General features: G+C 42.6%; 1 protein-coding gene across 3 annotated transcripts in view; it reads right to left on the bottom strand.

The window, feature by feature from the left end:
* Positions 1-26,831, bottom strand: part of camk2g2 (calcium/calmodulin-dependent protein kinase (CaM kinase) II gamma 2) — a 149,761-nt gene that overhangs the window by 51,590 nt on the left and 71,340 nt on the right. For all 3 annotated transcript variants that reach the window (XM_060926283.1, XM_060926285.1, XM_060926284.1), the window contains exons 3-6: positions 25,937-25,996; positions 8,773-8,827; positions 7,298-7,363; positions 3,460-3,532 (exon numbers count right to left, since the gene is read on the bottom strand). In XM_060926283.1, coding sequence (XP_060782266.1) covers positions 3,460-3,532; positions 7,298-7,363; positions 8,773-8,827; positions 25,937-25,996 — 254 coding nt within the window. The remainder of the gene's footprint in view (positions 1-3,459; positions 3,533-7,297; positions 7,364-8,772; positions 8,828-25,936; positions 25,997-26,831) is intronic.

Genomic DNA, 26,831 nt, shown 5'->3' with positions numbered 1-26,831 from the left:
CGGGGACAAAACCCCATCAATAAAACAAACAAACCAAAAAAAAAAGTTGATATGACAGGCATGTTGTGACACAGTTTTCTATGGTCTACATTGCACTCACTTTCAAAATGACCCGAAGTGGCAGCTTTGATGTTCACGAACGTCCCCAGCAAATAGATACATTGTAGATAATAACAATATCTTTGCGTTCTATGCAGGGATGCAAACAGCGCACCTTTTGGCGGATGCCGCCTTTTTCATGGCCGTTTTTTTTTTTTTTAGGGGGGGCGTTGGAGTGTCTGATTATAATTTCAAAGTAAATTCTGTATTAAAATTACTAAATAAGCAAATCCGTTACAGTCCATGAAACAGGAAGTATAAGGATGAGAAAAACACAGTTTAAATCGGAAAGCTGCGCACAATGTGAACTGCGCCATCAGAGCAAACTGTGCATTTAGTATTCATGTATTTTAGTGATTTTCGAGTCACTGTCCATTTAATCCGGAGGGAGAGAAACATCACAGCAACGCGACAAGCAATGCAAACTTTGTTGTGTTAGTGTTCGTGTATTTAGTCAGAGAGATAGGAAGATGAATTTACCATCTCTGGTTTAGTGTTCGTTTTCATTTAGTGTTATTCATTTGATATCATCGGATGTTATTGAGCTGTTAGCCTATTGTTACCTTAATTTTGTGACGTTTCATGATTTAAAAAAAAAAACCCATCCCCCCTTCTGGTTTTTTGACAAATCGCACCCTGGATGTGACAACAGTACTAGAGTAATACAGTGAACATGGAGTGGTTTAAGATTAAAACTTGTTCTCAATTATTTGGCTCTCTTATATGAATGTTTCGGGTCCTGTTGTTCTGCTGGCAAGCTTTGCGAATTGGCTTCCATCTTGGTGCAAGTATTTACAATTGTATGCAAGAGATTTGGTCATTCTGTAAGCTTGAGTTTGATAAATCAGCATTACTCAATTCATCAAGCTCCATCCTATTCACTCTTAGCCTGCCAAAATGATCTGCTCTGGAGCAGAAGGTTAAAGTGCATATCCTGGACCAAATTCGTTTTTTTTTTTTTTTAATATCAAAGTATGTCCCTTTACACACACATCCAGAAGGGTAATTTTGCACAAGGCCATCTGTCTACAGCAGAAAAAAAAAAGGTTACCTACGGAAGCGCCAGCAGGCTGCGAGAGCTTGCACGGTTTCAGTGCACAGCCTGTGTAGACCAAGTTTAGCAGCTAGTGATTTTGCATTGAAATATGGAAGTGTCACCTGAGCGCAATGTTACTTCACCTTTGGATGAAGAATGTAACGTTGCTACACCCTCCTACGATACATCGGTTAACCATTTTAATAATTACGTGATAACATTGAAGAAATTTGCAGGAAACCACCAGGTCGTTTTCTCATAAACAAACCAGCGCTGACGTAGGATTCAGAGGGAGGCGTCCCGCACGCGACGTCATGAAAATCAATGTTTCCCGGGAAATCCAAATGCCAAGTTTTTTCAGAGGCGGACCAATTCGCCTCAAATGGCTTGATTTCAACTGAATTTTTCTGGTATTGCGCAAGATTAAAAATAAAAAAAAATTTGCACAAAATGTTACAGATACTTGACCAAAGTTCAATATAAAATAGGAGAATTACATTGATCTTGCTCCTGAATTTACCTGTGATATGCACTTTAAAGTTCCTGGCAATACAACCAAAGAACAAAAACAATCCTGCTTTTTCCTGTGGAAAGACACAAAGCTCCAGAGTTCCCAAAAAAATTCATGTGGTGGTGGGGGGTTGAGAGAGAGAGAGAGAGAGAGAGAGAGTCACCAACATGAGCCTTTTGTTTTCAAAGTAATCTACCAAGGCCTTTTCTCATCCTGAAAACAAAGTTGGGGGACGACGACACCTACTTCAAAAAAATCAGTATAATAATCTATCAGGTCAAAAGTGAAGAATCTGACATTTTCTCCTCTGTTGTGAAGCTGTGTGACCTTCATTAGCAGAACTTTCTATTGAACTGTGGTACCTGGCACTTCAGCCTGCTCGTCATCCTAAAGCCAATTATGCTGAAGGTTATACTGAGCATACAGAGAGGGCGCTCAAACAACTGTGACGAACATTACAAGACATCACCATACATAGCACTTCTCGTTAGGGGTCTTTCATCATCGCTCAGGAAGAATATTAAGCAGTTTTTAAGTTGAACTCCAGGCATAGTGAGTGAGTGAGTCCAGGAGCAGGGGGGGGGAATGTGAATATGAAGTGTGTGGCAATGTGAAGGGTGTGGCAATGTGAAGGGTGTGGTAGTTCGTACTGATAGGGCAGAGGTAATCGCAGGTGTCTCACTTTGCTCTCCTTGAGACTCGGCGCACACAGAAAATCCTTCGTCTAAAATATTTAAACATCAGATTGTAAAACTGAGGCGTTTCTGCATTCATTAATTATATTCAGCGTAATAATTAGCAGATGTGTTGAATCAGCTATAAGTCTGCATCCTTGTCATCTCTGTGGACCAGGAGTGATGAACTGAATTAGAGGTGACATTATACGTCCAAGTCCACCCCCTCCCTCAGTGCAGTCTGACGTCACACCTCTTGCTATGGTAACCATCCCACCATGCCTCTTTTTCTCTTTAGATCACTGTTTGTTTCTCTGTCTGCTGTTTCTGGCTAAAGGTAAGCTGTGAGAGAGAGAGTGAGAGAGAGAGAGAGAGAGAGAGAGAGAGAGAGAAATGCATCCAAGCTTGAGAGTGAGAGCAAATATAAAGACTGCACTCTCTAGCACCTGATCTCCCAGCTTGCCACTGCAGCCTATTCTCCTCTGTCCTCACGTCACAGAGAACCAGAAAGGCCTGCATTCCCCTTAAGAAGCTATCAAGGGAGATTTTTCCCCACAGCTCTTTGCTCCTTTCCTCTCACCTACCTATACACACACACACACACACTCACGGATCTCATCACCTCGAGCCCACAGGATGATCTGTGCCACTTTTAGTGTGCAAACAATGGTGCCAAATGAACTGTTGAGATGCACGGTGCGAGGAAACAAACACAGCATGTGCTGAATCTAATGGAACTTCCAGTCTCAACGAGGAACCATAAATGGTAAATCTGTCCCCTGTGCATTAGATGATGTTCTTCCTGCTATTGTGGCTGCTCGATATTCATGTGATACCGGTCAACCACACCCTGATGTCAAGACTTTGAGGTGCTTAAACAAAACAGAGCTGATGGGGCAAGGGGGAGGAAACGCGCACACACACACACCAAAAAAAAAAAAAAAAACCACAAAAACCAAAATTAACAACAGAAGTAGTCTTGTTCTCCAGGGCAGCGAACGATGTTTTGCATTGCAAGCCTGTGCGTGCGCACGTTATGCCATGCAGTTTCCAAGTGAAAGGGGTTCAAGTGGGATTGGGGTCATCTGATGACGTACTCTGCTTTCGGCACAGGTTTCCATAACAACAGCATGACTCACCTTCAGGTCCCTGTGCACAATGTCATGCTGGTGAATGTGGCTCACGCTCTCCAGGATCTGATTAATGCAGTGACTGAGAGAGAGGGAGAGAGAATGAATAAAAGAGGGGGGAAATCAATTTCTTAACACCAAAAAATTATTGAAAGCAAATCAAGAGGGGGGGGGGGGGAAAGTGAAAGCTGCTGTACATCACTGCTACTAGCAGGTATGCATGCCTCTGAATAACTCTGTAGATGGATGGTTTGTTTTTACGGTTATAAATACACAGCCACAGAAAGTCTCCAGAATATAAATATATAAATTTACCATGCCAACAATGGGCCAAAGCAAAGTTGCTACTGTTGAACATTCATCACTGAACACTACGTTGGCAGACTGAATCCTAGCTACCTTACAAACACACGAGCATTTTGTCATTTGAAAAAAAAAAAAAATCTCTCTCGGCCATATTGTAACCATATAACTGCTGGATATCAGCTGCCAACATTTTAATGCTTACAAAAAAAAAAAAGGAAAAAAAAAATTTACTAACAATCGCACAAATGGAGCTAAATTGTATTAACAGATAAAAGGAAAAACATTACTAATTATTAAGTCGGGGTTAACTTGGGAGGTCTCCAAGCACTAGATTTTGAAGACTCGAGCAACAAAAATGAAGCCTGTGAAAGCACGCCAAGCAGGCAGACTGTGGGTGGCAAACTGCGTCTGTGCTATAATCTGGGAAACTAGGTGGCAGGCTTGGCCTCCAGGCCTTCTGGCCCCATATTGTGTTTACAGTGTTTGTGCTGCCCACTGCTTCAGTACATTTGGTCGACATTATCTCTCAGTCTGAGCAGTCCCAACAGCTTCTACGGGTGAGCAGTAAATATGTTTGAGCAGTACTCTGTAAAGGAAGAGGCCTTAAACAGGCAAAGTACCCCTTAATAATTAATTATTCGCGGAAGGTGAAGTGAATATCAGTGAATAATATCCGAGACACAGTCGAGGTTATTATTCACTAATGTTCACTAAGCCTGAGGCGGATAATTTAGTATAAATACACCAGTTATTATTTCAAAAATAATTTTTAAAAAATTGTATTCAAAAATTATTTCAAACTTCAAAAGTTGCATGGAAATGTAATAATGGCGCAGAGCAGATTTGTCACTTATCTATGCCGACTCACATAAAAAGACTTTGTTCTGAAACAGATAAATCACAATTCCACCTTACCTTTGAATAGTTGTAGACCAAACTTCATTCGTATTTTTAGTGCTTTTAGGAACAGCATTTTCTTTCATCTCATCTCTATCTGTAGCTGCTTTATCCTGTTCTACAGGGTCGCAGGCAAGCTGGAGCCTATCCCAGCTGACTACAGGCGAAAGGCGGGGTACACCCTGGACAAGTCGCCAGGTCATCGCAGGGCTGACACGTAGACACAGACAACCATTCACACCTACGGTCAATTTAGAGTCACCAGTTAACCTAACCTGCATGTCTTTGGACTGTGGGGGAAACCGGAGCACCCGGAGGAAACCCACGCGGACACGGGGAGAACATGCAAACTCCACACAGAAAGGCCCTCGCCGGCCACGGGGCTCGAACCCGGGCCTTCTTGCTGTGAGGCGACAGCGCTAACCACTACACCACCGTGCCGCCCCTTTTTCTTTCATATTATTTGTAATCCTTCCTCACTTACGGTGACAAAGTGATAGGCCGCCATTTTGCCAAGTCGCTCGAGGTGATTATCGAGATATAATCTGAATCTCTTGACCAAATCAGCGCATGCGAGATTTTCTATAAAATCACCTGCGGATTTATAATAAATAGCTAAAACCAATAACTAGAAATGGATGTGCCACCTCCTCATGTCCAGTATTCCTGGGACAGGCTCCAGATCCACCACGACCCTGACCAGCAGAAAGCAGTTACCGAAGATGAATGAAGGAATAAATGTAACCGGAAGTCCTTGTTAGAAGTGGCATTAAATCAATCAGTCATCTTTGTGACCAGCTTCTCTTTCTTCTTCCAATTATTAATTTATAAACATGAGCTAGAACGGCTATAAATTAATATTTATAATTGTGTTTGTGCTTTGTATATAGCTTTCTTGTGCACTTCTATTAACTCGTATTACAGAAATAGGATGTGGTTGATCGATTTATGCTGATACACACTTAAGGCCTCTGCATGCTCTTGCGACAAGGCTTTCGCAGATAGCTTTTCGCAGACAGTTGTAATTTATCGTTGAGCGGGGAGTAATAGGCGTGCGCGATGTTATTCACCGCCACAACGCAAGGGGGCGCGAAGTCGCTAGGAGTAGTTGGTGGGTGTGGTTAGTGGAGTGTTTATCCTCCGGTTACTTATAATGACTAGAACTTTTTTTTTTTTATCATGACTAGAACTGGAGTCGTATAGATGTACGTACTTCCTCGATCAACCGCTCTTCGTGCTGCTCCATCTTCGCTCATGTTTTTAAAAATGGCGGTCGTGAAAACAAACCAAACCGGGAAAGTAGGGAAGCGGAAGTGCGTGTACAGCGGATGTAGAGTGGACCAATCAGAGCCCTCTTGTCTGCGACGCTGTCTGCGAGGCTTCTGCGGTGGTCACAATTTTTGGGAGGTGCGCGCAGAGCGTCTGCGAAGGTGGGGGGGCTACGCAGACAGACACTGTCTGCGACGCTATCTGCGAGGACTGGGTTGTCAGCATAAATTGGCCTTTAAGCGTGAAGTACAGCGGGCATGAAGTCTTAGGATTGACTCCTTCTCCTCGATAAGAGCTGCTCCGACACCGGATAACACATTCCAGCTTTTAACTAAAATTCTCTTTGGTGTTTAAACCGTTTTTGCAAGTAATTTTCAGAACCTTTATATACACTAACCCAAGCCTAATCCTCATGATGGACTTCAAAGATTTATAATAGTACATCATCAATGCGTCGTCTTATTGGTTATCTGTCCTCTTTTGGGGCTGAGGTACCTTTGAAAGGGTTCAGAGTTGCTGTAGGATATGCTCTTGGCAAGAATGTTTTGGGGCTTGAACATTTTCAGTAACTGTTTTAAAGAACACAGTAGTGTTCATTTTTTAACGTGATGCTCAGACATGCAGCTAAAATCAGATTTTTTTTTTTTTGGTATATCCAGTTTCAGCAAGAAATACTTTAACAGCAAAAATAAATAAATAAAACCTATTCCTGGATTCAAGCCACATTTGGTTTCAAATCTGGTTATATTGATTTGTGACTCAATTTGACCAGTTAAATCCGATATTATGCAGTTTTTTTTAAACACATCATTGGGTTGGTGAGTGCTTCGTGACTAGATGAAGTTGCACAACACCACCATAATCCATAGGTGAGGTGAAGAGAGTAACTGGGTTTAGAGTTGGCCTGTTTGATCTTTGCGCTTAAAAGCTCTTCATGTTTTGTTGTCTAGACCACATATACTTATGACATGAACGAACAATGCTCTGACTCGATCACTGATGAAATCTCCATTTTGGCAGCAAGACAAGCAGCTAACTTTCGCCTACACTGCACTAAGATATATGCACACCTGCAATGTCACTATAGCAACCAGTGTGAATATACACTCAGTCAGAACAAGTCGGGTTTACTCGCTTGATATTTGCCATGCAGACACTTCACATGCAGTCTGAAAATCAGACTTGAGAAATAACCTGCTGTGTGAACAACGCCTACATTACAGCTCAATAATATTCAGGCTCATTTGTTCTTTTGTGACCAAGATAGGTAATTACCAACACGTTATTTGCAATAGAGGCTTGGCAAAACACTTTAACAGGATGTTTTTGCGTGTTTGTAGGCGTGTGAATGTTGCATGCATTGAACTAGACTCACCTGGCATCAGCTTCACTATAATACTCTCTAGCAACAATGTCTTCAAAAAGCTCTCCACCAGTGACACTAGAGAGAGGAAAAAAAAAAACAAAAAAACCCCCAGAGTCTGTCATTATCACAAGGCTGAAGCATGTCCAAAAGCGAGCCACAAATAGCAAAGACAGACGTACGGATTAAAATGAAAAAGGTACGGCAATTAATCTGGACTGGTATTTTGAACATTGTTTTAACTGTATACTAGCCTAGTAAACTAGACCCACCTGCCTAGCGGCCAAAAATATTTTTTGCCTAGCGAGTGGGTCTAGCCTCGCACCATATAAAACAAAAACACCCCGGGCATCAAATCGTGCCCGCCAATCACAACGCAAGGTTTTTGTTTGGATTCTTTGGGCGGGCTTTTGCAGGAGTGACGACAAAGCTGCGCGACGCTGGAGAAAGCACAACAGGAAAGATGGCTACGGCTAGTGAACAGCGCGCGTTTGACTCCGCTTTGGAGTCAGTTTTAGAAGAATTAGACTTGGAGTTTTCGTTGAAACATGAGCAGGAAGAGGCTCTCCGCTCATTCCTTTTCAAGAAGGACGTTTTCGCTGTTTTGCCGACCGGCTATGGCAAAAGTCTGATCTACCAGCTGGCTCCGCTCGTAGCCAAAAGGATGGGGCTAGTTTGTGCAGTACAAAGAATTAATAAACAGCTTTGAAACATTACTTTTTGATTGTTTCTTATTTTCCCGTTATTTTAAATTTAAGGGAAATTATTTCACCAAACACCACTAAATAAAAACTCTCAAAAACAGTTTAAGCAAACCCTTGAAAAACACTTGGAAAAAAATGTGTATGTGGTACAGACTCCAAACTTGTGGTCATTATCTCCAAACTTCTTAATATCTAGAACCTGTTTATTAATTAATACGCATTTTGAAAAATTATTTAATTTCAACGCCTCCCCCACTGCTTTCTGTCGCTCTGACTACGTCACAGTCACTGTTGCGCTGATTGGTCAGAGCGTTGGCCTATACGCACAGAGACAGTTTGAAAGACAGCGGTTTGTTCCTCCTACCCGCTTCGGAAATGTCTACGGATCGAGGCCAGACTAAATATTCACATTTAGTCTGGCTTGCCAGGCTAACTGTATACATCATTCCACCCAAAAACAAAACAACTGCTAATAATGAATGAAATCCAGTAAAAATGAAGGACTTTGGCTCTCCAGCAGGTTTAATTCAAGACCACACTAGCACTTTTTGATGAAGGAACCCATTAAGATATAAACAAGGAGTGGTCTTGTGCCATAATGATGGTGAACAGCAGAGCTTCAACTTAAAAAAAAAAAAGTTCCTCATGACAGGAATTTGGAATATTAGTGCAGAAAATTGTCATGAAACATGAATAAATCTGCTGAGAATGCACAAAAGCATAACCACATCATCCAATATTTAAAGATTAAAAAAAATTATAATAATCAGCTGAGATACTCACAGGTCAAAGACAAGGTAATGAAAGCCTTCCTCTGAGATACTGTCGTGGAGTCGCACTGAGAAAAGAGTGAACGTGAGAAAGTCAGATACAGAATGTGAAATATATATATATATATATATATATATATATATATATATATATATATATATATATATATATATATATATATATATGGAGGCAGCCATTATTTCAGTCATAAAGACCAAGAAAACCAAGGGAGTTAAGCATAATGATTCAGATTCAACATTTTGGCATGAAGTGTGCACTTAGAGTGACCGGACCATCATCTACCCAAGTGTCATCACATATAGATCATTGGTTACAATATCAGGCAGAAATTTGTTGAGAACTCAACATTATACCAAATGAAACATGCAACAAGAGGTCTCAAATAAGGCTTGAGTGAAAATTAAAAGTAAAAGACAGACGTTTATAATAACCCTCACCTCCAGCACGAAAGTCTTATAACCGTATTACAATTATGTACAGTAGCTGAGCACAGAGCCATGGCATTACCACTCGCATGGAGTGGATGGGACTCAAACACACAGTATAATCTTAAAAATTTGAATCGTAAATTAATTGACTATTATTTAATTGCAATTACAAAAGTTGCATGCCTAGAACATAGAAGCACACCATCCACTAGTGTGTGAATACTTCAAAGCATGCACACTGTGGATGAGCTGAAAGCTATCAAACAGTTTATTTATTTTTCAGGAAACATTTAAGCCAGGGCTGGGCAATTATTTTTTCCATGGGGCCACATGAGAAACAGAAAATTTTGTGGAGGGCCGGACCAAAAGGCTGAACTAAATTCTGCATAATATTAATTGTATTTCTTTATATAAAGCAGTAAATAACACTGTTTTTACAAGCTGCTAAGACTGGTAAGCGTATGGAAAAAACGAGGTTGTCTTACAAAAAATGTCATTTATTCAATCAAATTTCCCAAAACAATGGTTAACAAAATGTGAACGTTTGTACCATTTTTTTTCAGTCACATTCACCCCAAAACACAATAAAGGCATCACAATATTGTCTTTCTACTCCAAATATCAAGCAAGATACATCATATTATAATGATGATGCCGTGTCGATTCGGTGTAGGTATCAGATCGGCTCCGGCGCCTGCTGGTGACGTCACACTATGTGATTGGCTGGACCGTTTGAAGGATGACGTACAAGTTTGTGGTTGGTCTGGACAAATTACGATAGTAGTTATCGCGGGATTAGGTTTCATGGGATTTCATGTCATGTTCCTGTCGCGCGCATTGCGTTTTTGTTGAACACAACTTCAAAATAAAAGCAATGCACATTCAGTCCATGCATGAGGTAAAATTAGAAAATGCGTTTATTTTGTAATTTCTAATTAACCTTACGCGGGCCGGTCAGAATGAACCAAAGGGCCGGATGCGGCCCGCAGGCCGGAAAATGCCCAGGTCTGATTTAAGACAAAGAAAAAACCCAAACCCCTCAACAGATGGGTCTCTGTCTTAATTCACTGTTATTCATTATTTTTAAAATCAATCATACAAGGAGATTATATATTTATTCGGCCTCACCCAAAAAAGGTCACAGGAGAAAACTTATTCTTGCATTATTTTTCCATCATCATCTCCTTTAACCTCAATGCACTTGGTCCACTGATGTTTAAGCTTCACTATCTCTTCGCGGAAGATGGTCACATCTTGATCCTCCAGATGCTCCTCAACAGCATGGATGACTTCATTATTACTCTGAAAATGGCGACCATGCAAGCGGGATTTCAGTTTTGGAAACAGGCAGAGGTCAGACGGTACCAGGTCAGGTGAGCAAGGTGCATGGGGCAACAGCTCAAAGCCACATTTGGCTGCTTCTGCCACCTGTGCTGTGTGGACGGGTGCGTTGTCCTGGAGCAACAGCATGCCAGCTCGAAGCTTTCCTCTCCTTTTTTCTTTGATTGCTTCTTTGTCAAAATTCTGAGTTTCTGTAGACAGCGATACCAGGCTTTATAGTACACAGTTATGCCCCAAAACGGGAGTTTAACCCCTCTTTTCCGGGGGAGGCCAAGAACTTTTTGAAGTACGCTCATATAGTCAAGGAAAACCTGTAGAAGATTTGGGTGGGGACCCCACAACCGAAGCCTCTTGCCATATCTCGTAGAGTGTTTGGTTTAAAAAGTAAGGGGTGTCGTGAACAGGATCTAATTTCAGTTTGATTTAAAGTTTCAGAAACTTTAGCTACCACTGCTGGACGTAAAATCCAAATCCTCCCTCTCTCCCTCCTGCATGCAGACAATAAGTTTGGCAGTTAAACATGCAGGAAGTTGAAGATAAAGTTTAAAAATGGAATGCGATGGCGCACGTCAGGTATAGCAAGTGTCAGTGTACTTTATAACAGTACACTGCACATCCATGCATACTGCAGCAGATTATTTCTATTCGCATCACTCCTGTGGAGGGCGGCCCCATGCGGGCAGTTGGGGGTCGCGCCTGGAGGACGCTCTGGACTCTTGCAGTGGCGCTTTTGTGGCTGGGGACTGCAGCTGACTTGCTGACTTTGGGAATACGGTTGTCGTGAACGGTTTTGCGCTCGGGTTTCCGTTGGTGGGGGGTTTATAGCATCAACGAAGCTGACTATGTTAGGACTGTTAATGTTATAGTCATGTTGTCTGTTGTTGCCCAAATGAGGATGGGTTCCCTTTTGAGTCTGGTTCCTCTCGAGGTTTCTTCCTCATGTTGTCTGAGGGAGGTTTTCCTTGCCACCGTCGCCACAGGCTTGCTCATTGGGGATAGATTAGGGATAAAATTAGCTCATGTTTAAAGTCATTCAAATTCTATAAAGCTGCTTTGCGACAATGTTTATTGTTAAAAGCGCTATACAGATAAACTTGACTTGACTATTCCAATCTTTGTGCCAAACATGTAAAACATTTTGTGCTTTTGGACAGTACTCTGAGTAATTGAATATTATCAAGTGGCAATTTTGCATGAATTGCCCACCTCTAAGATCGATGTCCCTACAGGATGCATCAGTCAGTGCGTTTACATGCACATAGAGAAAATCGAATTTCTGCCATAGCTCGGCTGAAATCGAACCGAACTGGATTTCTCGTAATCGAGCTACGCGACCTAGATTATGTGATTGTAGCCGAGCTACTTAGTGCATGTAAACCCTATCGAGCTACTTACTTCAGCACTGCCCCTTCCGGAAGTGACGAGACCACAAGTGGGAAACACAACAGCCTCGGTCGGCATGACAACAGTAGTAGAAACATGCACTTCTGGAGCAATGAGGAGATAGAGTTCATGCTCATTCAGCTTAAGGAGTTGAAAATATTATTTTATATATATATATATATATATATATATATATATATATATATATATATATATATAAATAAAAAAAATATGTATCTCGATGTTGCTCTCCTCGTCGTCGTTCTTCTTGTGAACACAGAACTGATAACTTTGTTTACACTCTTGAATAGCTCTTCTTCATGACGACAACCGGAAGTGTACCAACACGATGGGGCGTGCAGCGCCACCTGTGGCTCGGGTGCACAATGTACCTCACACAATAGCTCGATTTCCTTGTGTGCATGTAGGATTGGATTTCTCTGGCACCCCTGCTGGAACCCTTAGCTCGATTACCGACAGTAGCTCGATTTGGATGTGCATGTAAACGCACTGACTGATACCCAAATTGGTCACCTGATAATTCCCACCCACCAGTCATCATACAACAGCTTTCAACCAGGGAGGGTGAAGGCTTCCTCTGACACGCATTAAGTCAGTCAAGCCAAACACATCATTTTGAAATGCTGTTGAGCTGTGTCACAGGGCAGTGCATTCCACTTGGAGGAAAGTGCCATCTGCCCTCTCCTACATACATGAGCTACGGAGACCTGTGCTTGGTTAGTGACACGGTCAGTGACAGTGCGTGTGTGTGTGGGGGGGATGCACCATCTGCCCCACCCAGAGAGCACTGTCAAACACGGACATGTCATGAAGACGCTTTGTCAAAAATGTTTGTATTAGAGGATGTTTTGAGAAGCGATGACTTATAGGTGGTTAATTAAAAATAAATAAAAATTGCTGATTGGTCATGCAAGGGAAACTGCCTTATTGCAACCATTCATAGAGAAAGAAACAGCTCAAAAGTAACAAGCAGAACATGACAAAAGGAAAAAACTCTTCAAAATCTAAAGCTGTACTGCACATTTACTGGAAATTGCAATGTATTTCACATTAACTGTCCATCTAGATGTATTCTGTTACACAATCCATCCGGTAAGTAGTTTTAAAAACACATGTAAGTGCTGCTCGTATACCATTAAGTATTGCTAAGTGTGTGTTGAATGTGGATGAGAGTAGGACAATGAGCGTGAAAGGATCTTTTTCTTCCCCTCTCAATTGCCCCCTTTGTTAAGAGTTTATTTGCAGTCAGAGCAGACAAGATAAGCTGTCCCTTAGGCCCTGTCCACACGGCAACGGATTCAGGTGACACCGATACAATTGCTTATCGTTTCGGCCTGGCGTCCACACGGCACCGGCGTTTTGGGTGCCCAAAACGCAATCTTTTTGAGAACGGGTTCCAGAGTGGAAAGATCTGGCAACGTTGCCGTTGTGAAGTCGTCTGGATGAGTAGAACGGATTCGTTTACGATGACGTCACAACCACATGACTGTGAGTGCTTCACGCCGGGTAGAAGTGTAACGAACTCGATGCGAGTTGTCAACAAATCCTATAACCTGGTTCATGAAACGCGCTTACAAAATATTTTCACTGTGAATATTTATTGTGTAATGGTGCAAAGTGAGAGAGAGAGACTCTGCCCTTAGGGCAGAGTCAATCCCGCCAGCAAAAATAGGGAAAAAAAGGAGCGATCTCACCTCTTCAGATGTTGGTTTACAATAAGTCCTACAATACATTCCTCAAAAAGGGCGCAGAAGAGCAAATTAATCCATCAACGTGTAGCATTCAATTTATTCCGGACCATTAAAGATGCCGCCTTCCGCGTAGAATCATACGTCATCCTCGCCGCCATATTGGATAGGTCAAAGCGGAGAATAAAGATTAGCTGCGTTTAACTGTACCAACAGGTTTGCCGTCCAAACGAGATCACATGGGATTACCTTTCACAGGTGAGACTGGAAAAATACTTTTCACTGTATTTGGTCATTATAATGTAATTTTACGAACAGATTTTCCTGACTTTGTGGCTAATATGAAGTCTCGCGCATAATAGTTTATGCGCATGCATCCTTACTTCTTCTATTCTTCTGGTATCTCCGAAGGGACCGTCTTACAGCGCCCCTAGAGGTGTGGCATGTGTATTGCATCGTTTTCAGCAAGCGTTGCATTGCCATATGGACCTGATATTTTACTGATCGTTGCCCATTTGGACGCGATATATTTTTAAATAACATCTTGTTGCCGTTGTCGTGTGGATGTAGCCTTAGAGAGAGCGAGCAAGGGAAAAAAAAAGCATATAGATAGAGATTAATGTGTGATGCTGGAGGTGAAATGAAGAGAGGAGGACAGTGAGAGAGAAGAGACGGCCCAAAACCGAGAAGACATGATGGACAGATCAGGTGCGACTGGCAGGCATCACACGAGGACAGACATGGGCTGACATGTTCGACAATGTTCTCCACCACCACCATCAAAACACCAACTGAAGGAATATTTTGTACACAGTGGCGTTCATCTCTCCAGTACAGTTCCTTGTTTCTCTGAAGTCTCCTTAAACACCTTATGGGCTTTTTCCCCTTTAAAGCTCATAGGCAACGGTTTTAAATTTTATGCACAATTGAAACTTTACATGTTAAAAAACCCTCTGTAATTTTCTTCTGGTCCCAAGTAGTATTGTTAATAAGTAATAATTAAAATAAGTTAGCGCGGAGCACGGCGAATTTCTGTTCGGCTATTTTCGTGACCACTCGGCGCGTGATGTCATTTAAGCCAAACAAATCACTTGAGTTGAGTCCACTTCAGTATATTTATATTGCCGTTCGGCTTGAGTGCAGACGTGCATTCAGGAATTAAAAAAAAAAAAAAAAAAAAAAAAAGCCTTATTGTTGTGCAGTAAACTGCAACAACGGGATCGGTTCAGGAAGAAGTTTTAACTGTTTTCCAAAAAAGAAGAGGCAGAGAGAGTGGATTGTGCATGTGAAGCGAGAGGGTTGGCAGTCGGCCGAATACGCTGCTCTGTGCTCTGATCACTTCGAGGAGGTTCATTTTTGAAGAATCCCCATCTGTTAGAGAGTTTAGGTTCAAACCTAAACCTTTTGTTCCAACAAAATTCGAGCACAAAAGTAAGCAGTCAAAGAAGAAACGGACCAGCGATGCTCAAGCAAAAAGGAGAAGATTGGAGGTAAACATTTTTACCTTTGCTTGCAATTTTTCCAAGTAAAGAATCCTGAGGGATCCTGAACAATCATTGAGTAAATGAGACAAAAGGGATAGTTTGTCATGGCTACCTGCCAGCATGCTAACATGCTATTGAGGTATTTCACCTGACGTCACAGGGTCACGTGACGCCCCGGTGTCCACCATTTTGGACGGCAAGCTAGCTAATGTCAACAACAGTAGCTAGTATGTTACTGTAGCAATATTTACGTTCAGTCATTTGGATGACTGTTAAAACCTTTCAGTCTCAAGTTTTTCCTTTACTGGATTTACTAGTTTACTGAGCTAGCGCGCGATGGCTCCCGGCCTGGCCGGCGAGCGCGCGATGGCTCCCGGCCTGGCCGGCGAGCGCGCGATGGCTCCCGGCCTGGCCGGCGAGCGCGCGATGGCTCCCGGCCTGGCCGGCGAGCGCGCGATGGCTCCCGGCCTGGCCGGCGAGCGCGCGATGGCTCCCGGCCTGGCCGGAGAGCGCGCGATGGCTCAGTAAACTAGTAAATACAGTAAAGGAAAAACTTGAGACTGAAAGGTTTTAACAGTCATCCAAATGACTGAACGTAAACATTGCTACAGTAACATACCAGCTACGATGTTGTTGACATTAGCTAGTGCTAACAGCTAGCTGCTAGTACACTGCTACAACTACACCGACCCTAATAATACAGTTCTTGGTCATTGCCTGGTAACAGCAAATTTATAACGGGCCATGTCTCAACAGACTAAGAAGTTATTTCAATGACATTTAATAACATTTTGTTTATCCTGAGGACCGAAAGTAAATGAAAATGTGAACAAACCTTAGCTGTAATCAGATGGCGACCACCGGCTCCAGGGACGACCCGCTGATGTAGGCATGTTACCCAGCCTGACACAAAATATTTGTAGGCATCCAAACTCTTATACGCTTTCAGATCAATACCTGTGTATGGCGATGGGTTTTTAACGACATAGGCATACAGATCATGTGGGCCGAAGTCAGGTAAAGACGAGGGCTTCGTGTACTTCCGTACGTCAGTGAACAATCCTGGTGGAAGCAGGTAAACGTCGTTCTCTAAGCCTGCTAACCTCAATTTTTGCAAATACCTCTCCCTCTGCTCGCCCTGTAAATGCCCTACGTCGCTGGATAGTGAAGGTGTTTTCTGCATCTCGCTCCTTTTTCTTTTATGTTTTTCGTTTGAATGTTCCTCGCATTCAAACTGATTCGAGCCGTGACGTCCAAAATGGCAGCATCACATGACTTGGTCACGTGAGTGAAATACCTCAATAGACCAACAAGATAAATGTCTGTGTGTCCGTCCGAACACAAGTGTTCCTAATGAAGTGGCCACTAAGCTGAAGTTAATTTGTCACCGCTAAAATGATACCTGCGGGCATGCTAACATGCTAATAGTTCACATGCCATTTGCATACTAAATGTATGTGCGTTTATACAGACATGTTCCTAATAACGTGGCCATTAAGTTGAAGTTGATTAGTCACAGCTAACATGCTAACTGCTAGCCTGCTGACATGACAATGGCTGACATGCTCAGTGTACGTGTCTGCGCATGGTTTTACACAAGTGTTCCGAATAAAGTGGCCACTAAGTTGGAGTTGCAACGGCTCCCTGCTAGCATGCTAACATGCTACTGACTAACATGATTAATGTTTGTATGTTTAGAGTAGGCTATAAACAGTATAATGCTTGTATTAATATCAGCAATAAATTATATTAGCAATAGGGATTGTGTGCGCGCGCACCTGTGCGCATCAGTAAGTAACCCCATTAAATGTCCTGGTATATGTATGTGGCAGCAGGGGCGTGGTCAAGCGTCGGTCTGTGACCGGAGGGCGGAGTCAGGGAAGGCAAGTGGCAGAATCACTACACCTGATGTCAGTTAACCTGTGTTTGTGTGTCTTCCCCAGTGACCGCGCCCTATAAAAGGAGAGAGAGAATGAGCAGAGGAAGGGAGCTCTCTCCCCAACCAGATGACTTGTGTGTGCGTGCGTGTGGCTGGGAGAGTGTAAAATAATCACTGAAAAGTGCAAATAAAGAGTTTTTGGAACTCCGTTCTGGCCTGCCATACTTCTGTGCTCCACCCACCCGCTCGAATTCCTACAATGTTATTACTGAATTGCTGAAAATTAGCCCTGTACTGTATGTTTCTCTCCAGGAAAAAAAAAAAAAAAAAAAAAGAGTATATTTAGAAAGTGGTTAAATAAATGAACCTCCTAAACGTGTGCTTGGTTCGCAAGTAAAAACACAGAGCTGCTCCTGGTCTGTTTGGCTTAAATGATGTCACGACGACGGCCCCCGGTGGTGAAAGCACACATAAGTGAGATGTAAACAAACCTTTGGAAATTGGGCAAAATAGCATATTTTAATGGTGCGTTCATGTGCTATGGGAATTATGGTAAATACCAAACACCGACATGGAAAGCACACATGAACGCCCCCTCTTGTGGTATTTTCCACTGGGCAACTTGTAGAAAATTTTGATACACGAGTTGCCGAGATGAGATGAACTTTAACCTTTTCAACATGGCGGCGAGCGGTACAAGACTAGTTTATGAACCAAGAAAGAAGTGGTTTTCACCGACGGAAAGCTGACTCTCACCTTTTAAACGAATCATGTTATGTATATTGTTATAATATGTATATTATAGCCTAATACAAAATATTCTGTGGCTGTCCAAAGAACGCCAACAATGATCTAGATACTGGCTACTCTCATTGTGGCTACAGCCAAATTTCCAAAAACTGCGTGGCATTCAATGTGTTAAGAAAATCTCTACTTGTCATGATGAGGAAATATTCAGCATTATTTACCTTTTGACTTTTGATAACTCATATTCCTGCTGCAGCTGATGAACAAGGCAATCTATAATTGTTTTAGCCAAATAACAGGCCTGATTCTGAATCTGGTCCACCATCTTTAATTTGTCAACAACAACAAAAGCATGTGAACACAACACACTGGTAAATACCACTTCCCAACTGGAAAATATCATCTTCCCATAGCACATGAACGCAGCATAAGCATTTTATTCAATTTTAGGGTGTAAATTAGACACCAGGAAGACTGAATTCACTTTTTGGGTCGTTCTTCTAGACAATAAAGTTGATATTCTACATTTCACCTCCAACCGTTGCCTATGACCTTTAACTTGCCAAATCATATGAATATATCCATCCATCCGTCATCTCGACTATCAGGGTCACAGGAGAAACTGGAGCCAATCTCCGCTCGCTTCAGACGAGAAGCCTGGTACACCCTTGGCAGGTTGCCCATCTATCGCAGGGCTAACACAGAAACGAACAACCATTCACACTCACATTCACACCTGGAGGCAATTTATTTATTTATTTAAAAGATTTTTGGGGGGCTTTTTCACCTTTATTGGATAGGACAGTGTAGAGAGAGACAGGAAATGAGCGGGAGAGAGAGACGGGGAGGGATCGGGAAATGACCTCGGGTCGGACTCTAACCCGGGTCCCCGGATTTATGGTATGGCGCCTTATCCACCTGAGCCACGGCACCCCCACACCTGGAGGCAATTTAGAGTCGCCAGTTGACCAAACTGCATGCCTTGGCTGTAGGAGGAACCCAGAGCACCCTGAGGAAACCTACACAGGCATGGGGACAGCATGCAAACTCCACACAGGGAGGCCCCGAGTCAGTCGCGGAGTTCCAACCCAATGAGGCAGCAGAGCAAACACTGCACCAGCATACTGCCCCATCTGAATATAGTTACACTGAAACCCTGTCATGATGAACTCCTTGGGGTACATCCAAATAGTTCGTTATACCAAAAAAATTAAAAATAAAGCACTCAGAATACCGAAATGGACCCACTTGTCACACCAAACACTCACTCTTGCGTAAAACAAAGACCAACTGTGTTTAATTTATATTTACACTTAATTCACTTACAAAGAAAAGAAGTCACACAATAAGAAACCTCAAGGTCACTGAAAAGTCAGGGAAGAATAAACAAACACACAACCCATGACACCACACCTTGAACTGTCGCACCGGTCTCCCAGTTCCTCACTGCCCCAGCATGCAAGCTGTTACAGTACGATACTAGTGTCCCATCAGTTTTACTTGCCAAAAAAAAAACAAAACCTTGGACTGCTTTTTCTTTGATGACTGAAACGTCTGAGGTGGTGTTTACATTAGACCGTATCCGTCTCGTTTTCGTCGCGGATGCACGGTCTGTGCACATTAAAACGCCGGGAAACGACTCCACAGGCGGAACAACTTGAATCCGCCAGGGCCCACGTATTCAATCCAGTTCGTATCTGATCCGGTGCTGCGTAAACATTGAGGAACGAGGAAACGCAGTGCTGAGCTCTAGCTGACGTCGTCATTGGACAACGTCACTGTGACATCCACCTTCCTGATTCGCTGGCGTTGGGATCACACACACACAGCGGCTCAGTCCCGAATCACTGCTCGTGCGCTTCACTCGCGCGCTCTGTGAGCTGTGCAGGGCCGGAGTGCGCACCCTCCAGAGGGCACTCGCTGTTCAGGGCGGAGTGATTTGGAGCGCAGGAGGAAGCGCTGAGCCGCACTGAGGTTTATTTATACATTTCAACTAATTTACCTCCTTCAGGCGCTTAAACTCAGTGAGAACATGAACATCACAGCCAGGTGTGTTTATCTGCTGGAGAAGGTGTTCGCTTGCAATCCTTCCACTTGCAAGTGGTGAGTGACTTGCGCATGCCCGATATGCACTGGGATCATGTGACGTGCCGTCTAATTAGTCATGTGATTAGCGTATCCGTGTATTGGCGTTGCTGTGTGCACGCGAATCGTGTATTGGCGTTGCTGTGTGCACGCGAATCGTTTTAAAAACGTTAATCTGATGATCCGCTGATACGGTCTAATGTAAACACCACCTGAGTCACTGTCACAGTTCATCGAGTTAAAGGATCACGAACGGAGGCAATGATTTCTTCATCTGTTATGGAAATGATGGAGGTTACATCATATTGTTGTCAACGTCCACCCACTGACTCGCCATGTTTCCTAAATCATCGTTCAGTTCATTCATGTGCTACAAAATCACCGATGTCAGCAGTCATTTTGTCCTTTTATCAATCCTTTGATCACCACTCTCAATAATAGTTAATGATCAACAACTTAGCGAGGCTAGTTAAGCCTTTGTTTTCTGGCGTTAACACGTATTGTTAACTTGACTGCGGACTTAATTATTGTTTGTCTCTGGTGGGAAGAGGAACACATGGCTCAGTGATTTTTTTTTTTTGAAGACACTGACTCGGTCATTAAAGGCAGAGGACACAAATTTAGTTCATTATATACAAAAGTTTGTATGCAAAGTTTGTTATAGCGGGGTTGCATATAAATTATTTTATATAGTAAAATAGAAGTTAATCCCATTTCTGTTTGCACCGCTCCTGTACAGTTATTTAATGCCTTGTTTGTGGACGCAGGTAACACCGGTGTCTCCAGTACATCTCGTCCAGCCGTGCCATTACTGTCTATTTACAGGAGCTAACGTCCAATATTAAGTGAGATGGCTGCTAAGAAACCGTGAGTTGGCCTAGCGGTTAGTGTGTCTGACTCTTGATCAGAAGATCACAAGTTCTACTCACGGTCGGGTCATACCAAAGACCATCATAAAAATGGTACCTACTGCCATCTGGCAAGGCACGTTGCAATTGAGGTTTTTCACCCACATGACCAAGTCATGTGATGCATCATTAGGCTGCCATTTTGGACGTCACGGCTCGAATCAGTTTGAATGCGAGGAAGGCGACAAACGAAAAACATAAAAGAAAAAGGAGCGAGATGCAGAAAACACCTTCACTATCCAGCGACGTAGGGCATTTACAGGGCGAGCAGAGGGAGAGGTATTTGCAAAAATTGAGGTTAGCAGGCTTAGAGAACGACGTTTACCTGCTTCCACCAGGATTGTTCACTGACGTACGGAAGTACACGAAGCCCTCGTCTTTACCTGACTTCGGCCCACATGATCTGTATGCCTATGTCGTTAAAAACCCATCGCCATACACAGGTATTGATCTGAAAGCGTATAAGAGTTTGGATGCCTACAAATATTTTGTGTCAGGCTGGGTAACATGCCTACATCAGTGGGTCGTCCCTGGAGCCGGTGGTCGCCATCTTATTACAGCTAAGGTTTGTTCACATTTTCATTTACTTTCGGTCCTCAGGATAAACAAAATGTTATTAAATGTCATTGAAATAACTTCTTAGTCTGTTGAGACATGGCCCGTTATAAATTTGCGGTTACCAGGCAATGACCAAGAACTGTATTATTAGGGTCGGTGTCTGTGTTGTAGCAGTGTACTAGCAGCTAGCTGTTAGCACTAGCTAATGTCAACAACATAGTAGCTGGTATGTTACTGTAGCAATGTTTACGTTCAGTCATTTGGATGACTGTTAAAACCTTTCAGTCTCAAGTTTTTCCTTTACTGTATTTACTAGTTTACTGTAATTATGATCCGGCAGCTATTTACACCGGATCCAGTGTAAATAGCTGCTGGAGCGCACTCCGGAACCTCGGCCGGAGCACTCCGGGAGCAAGCCGGAGCGTGCTGCTTAATTTGAGGGGGAGCGAGCCGGAGCGCGCTCCGGCAGCTATTTACACTGGATCCGGTGCAAATAGCTGCCGGATTATAATTACAGTAAACTAGTAAATAGAGTAAAGGAAAAACTTGAGACTGAAAGGTTTTAACAGTCATCCAAATGACTGAACGTAAACATTGCTACAGTAACATACTAGCTACTATGTTGTTGACATTAGCTAGCTTGACCTTCAAAATGGCGGACACCGGGGCATCATGTGACCCTGTGACGTCAGGTGAAATACCTCAATACAGATGCGAGTAGGGAGTCAAACTCTCGCGGTTACCAGAGGACTAGCCCCCCACTGTAACCCTAGCTATGTAATAGGCGAGAGGCCGAGGGCTACGGAAACGGAGATTGGCGCCACCCTACGCACCACATGGTGTAGGAAAGACTTGCTAAGAAAAGCTCATGCACTGTTTATTTTCATTATCTAGATACCAAATTCATAACGGTTGCACTCCATTATTATTATTCTTTAAAATTGAGACACTATTTTTAGTGTAAAGTAGATGGAAAGTTACTCAGTGGCTGAAATAAGATACGATTACGAAGGTGTGGACCGCAACTGGACATAAATAGTTAAGGAACCTGGGTTTGGTTTTTAACCCTGAAGACATATGAGGAATGTCTTCAGGTACATCAATGACGCATCAATTGGTCAAGTTTAAAAGATGAGTGCAGGCAGGCACTTACAGTACTACTACAGAACGGCGTGGATAACTGAAAACTGAAATCGTGTTCGAGGTACAAACAGGTGTCCTGACAAGTTTGGTCCTCCCCCAGATATAGACGCAGTCAGAAGTAATCTCATCCATGTTCAGCAATGATGTTGCGAGTACAACCAATAACTCCTAACCAGCCTGAAGCGCAGCAACTCCACACACTCAAGGGTGAGGTCACACTGCCATCATTCTCATGATTTTGCATGAGGTCACACTTGATATGCTGAGCTTCATGCACATTCTTTCATTTAATGCAAATTGGCTTCACATTACCGCAGCAGTTAGCTCTCTGCCTGCGTCTCATTTGCCTAACACTGTCTCTTTCCTTCATGCTCAAGCACGGCTATTCAACAAAATAATGGAAAAGGTGCAGCCACATATAATTCCATATTTACAAATGTCCCAATAAGCAGCTAACATAACCGCATGGCGACATCAGCTACCTTTTAATGCCTCACCATTCATAGTTTGTGACTTAAAATAAGATCAAAAAGTCGTGATATTTTGCTTCACACTTGACCAGTGTGCTAGACTCTGAAATAAAGGTGTGCGCTTGACTGTTTTTTTTTTTTTTTTTTAAATAGCCCACGGAGTTGGTTCTATTTCCCAAAATCTAAACTATTAATGACTTTACCCACTGTGACTCTGATCAGGAAAAAACAGTTGGTGAAAATGAATGCATGAATGAAGGCAGGTGCACAGAGCCACACGAGCAATGTGTACATTTCCATGTTAATGTACGTGGCTTTTCTTTACCTTGCAAGCTTCATACCTGACCTCCTGTATTCATGTAAAATCTGCCTGCTCCTGGGACTTTTGTTCCAATGCACACCTCAGCTCTGAACAGATGAGACATCTCATTATCTGTAGCTGCTTTATCCTGTTCTACAGGGTCGCAGGCAAGCTGGAGCCTATCCCAGCTGACTACGGGCGAAAGGCGGGGTACACCCTGGGCAAGTCGTCAGGTCATCACAGGGCTGACACATAGACACAGACAACCATTCACACCTACGGTCAATTTAGAGTCACCAGTTAACCTAACCTGCATGTCTTTGGACTGTGGGGGAAACCGGAGCACCCGGAGGAAACCCACGCGGACACGGGGAGAACATGCAAACTCCGCACAGAAAGGCCCTCGCCGGCCACGGGGCTCGAACCCGGACCTTCTTGCTGTGAGGCGACAGCGCTAACTACTACACCACCGTGCCGCCCCCATCATTACCTTTATTTAAAAAAAAAAAAATTAGGTCTTACTATTAAATTAAAACCCACAGTTAGGCGTGTTCAGAATGTGAATGATTTCCAGCCATGTTCACAAAGCTCCGCCCCCAGGATCTACAGTATCCTGTAAAGATGAACGTCGACATAAAATGACTAAAAAAGGGCTGCATCTAAAACACAAGCAAGCATTCCAGACCAGAAGCCAGGTTTTCAAATGGCCTTTCAGCAACTCGCCACAGCTTAATGCGTTTTTTTCCCACCCCCCATGTTCTACAGATCTTCCAGGTTATTTGTACAGATGGAGGGATAAATAAAAAGCAAACAACTACTTCACCTTTAAAAAATAAGTCATGTCATCACTTCAGTAATCAGACTGAACAAATGAACTTAAAACAAAAACACACACCCCTTCCCGTTCTGATCCCTCAGCCAAATGATTTACATAAAATACACGAGAAACCACTGCTGAAGCGACAGAAGCCGTGCTGGTTTATTTTTAGAAAACTGGTGTCATGGCACTACAGATAGATTTTCCATACTCTGATCATTTCTTCTACAGTATTTTTCAAGGACTAGAGTTCGTCGAGGTAACGGCGGTCTGCTATTTAACAACCCGTGATGTAGAGCTCCACTCACTTTGCTGTCCTCATGTCAACTCAGTTCACACTACACAATCTGTAACAAGCTGATAATGGTTTAAAACCAAGTGCTAATAAGGGGTGTGTGTGTGTGTGTGTGTGTGTGTGTGTGTGTGTGTGTGTGTGTGTGTGTGTGTCAGAAACTGGGTACTGTGGGGGTACCCTACTAAATATACTCAATGAATAAACTATACGGTTTTCAATGGTGATGTTGGTTTTAAATTTGAAATAAAATGATGAAAGAAATAATACAGATAAAACGAAATCTTTGATGTGAATATTCAGAATTTGGCAAAAATTCTGCAAAATTTGTGGAAAAATGGTGGCTTGATCTGGGACATGATAAACGGTTGACTACATCGCATTCCCTTAAAAAGGTTGTAGTCCACTGAAAAGTCTACAGTTATCACTAATTGCATTTTAAGTTGTAACTTTATACACCTGAGGATTGGTGCGCTCACAGAATAATCATAACCGTAATAAAACATCATGCAAAATATTTGATCACCGTTGTAACTCCATGTTCCGCATACCCAAAACCAATACGATCGTGTGTTTTGATCTAAACGGAAAGCCTCAGGGTCAAGGTCACTACCTCACCAAAACTAGTAACTTAAAATCACTACGCCATATAAAAATTTAGTTATAAATCTGCAATTTTGTTTTTTAAAACGAAAGCTGAAAGTTAGGTATAGAATATGTTTCTTACAGAATATGTTACGATGGTAGCTGGTCTTGTATGAATTTCTGAGCTATAAAATGAGTTGTGGTCTATTTTTTACCGTAGCGTGTTATTTGTGTGCGTGGAAGGACACACATTAACAATTTGCATGTGTAGAATAGAATTTTCCACTCCAACAGTTAGAAGTTGATCGTGCTTCCATTTGCGGTCTCTCTGTTACGCGAGTGATCTGTTCGGACGTTATCGCTGAAAAGGTGAGTTTTGAGAGTTTTATTTTGTTTTAGTCTTGCAGTATAAGGCAATAGAATTTATTTTTCATCTTACTTTCATATTTCATAGTGTTTGCGTATTTTTGGCCAATATTTTGCAACCATGGTCAATTTAGATCGAACTTTTGATAGAATCTACGGCCAGTCATTTTGCCCCGCCCCCGCCTCGCGCTCCATCCGGTGCGGTAGTGATGTCCTGATGCTCGCGCGCCGCAGCAGAGACCCGCGCGACCTTCAGCCGGTACAGTCACTGTTCTTTTACCACCACTGTTATTCTCATCTTTCCGGTGTGTTCTTGATTTTTTCCATCGTGTCCCATTTCACCATATCAAATACCCAAAATGTATCCTATTATTCATATTTAAGTGAATAATCAATTCAGTCATCATAACTTGGCATTTTTAACCCAAGCAATCAAAAAGAGGAAATTTATTCAATATTTTCACTCCTCTGTGAAGGAGGGGCTTTAATTCATGATGTAGTTATTTTATATGTAAATCAATTTTACAAAAGCATTTGAATTGTAATCAAAAACATTTCCACAGTGGAGGCCAGATAAAGCGAGATGCTATCTTTATTCTTATTAAACATGACCCCCCCCCCCAAAAAAAAAAAAAGAGAGACCAGTCTCAGATACTCACCTATGTTGGGGTGTTTGAGCAGACGGCAGATCCGAGCTTCTCGCTCCAATTTCTGGTGATCTGTGGAAACAATCACGCAGACTTTCAATAAAGTACATCAAACATTGACCTTCAAAAAAAAAAAGAAATCCCTGCATGAACCAGAACACAAACTGACAAAATACTGCAAAGTTATTTCTGTGAAGAGATGAAGCATCAACCTGTGGCAAGTCTATTAACCACGTGCGTGAGAGAGATTTTTATATACATCTCCCCCCTTCACCACTCCACATGCACCTTTAAAACAATGATGAGGATTTTCCTAAGTCATCTATTACTGTCGTTAAAAACAACCAGCCCCCCCTCCAAAAAAAAAAGGCATAAAATGCACTGAGAAGCATTGCAGATTGAACACCATTATAAAATCACACACCTAAAGAGCTTCTGCACTTGTGACTCGCATTAATACGCTTCCCAAAACAGTTTATGCCCGAGACGCTCACTTGCTACGTCGATACTGTAGATTTGTACTCAAGAAATGCTTCTGAATTCATAAAAACACTGTCCTGTGCTCGTCACAGGACTTCTTCACGACCTGCTCATACTGTTCATCCTTTCAACACATTTGACTTTATAGTACACAGCTGTAGAAGGAGTACGATTTAGAAGAATATGATTTATAACTGCACTATCCGGTGTCTCCCAGAAAAAGGTTGGTTCTCTTGAGTCAGGTTTCTCTCAACGTTTCTTCATGTCATTTCAGGGAGTTTTCCCTGCCACAGTCATGTCTGGCTTGCTCATTAGGGATCTAATGCCGCTTTTCCACTACCAACGCGGCTGAGTTGGGCTGAGCCATGCGGTGCTGAGTTGGGCTGAGTCGAGCTGAGTGGGGCTGTTGGAGTTGCATTTCAACTAC

This window comes from Neoarius graeffei, chromosome 7 (genome assembly GCF_027579695.1).
Source record: "Neoarius graeffei isolate fNeoGra1 chromosome 7, fNeoGra1.pri, whole genome shotgun sequence".
Taxonomy (NCBI): domain Eukaryota; kingdom Metazoa; phylum Chordata; class Actinopteri; order Siluriformes; family Ariidae; genus Neoarius; species Neoarius graeffei.
Note: the sequence above shows the minus strand (reverse complement) of the source record. Positions and strands in the feature narration are given on the sequence as shown.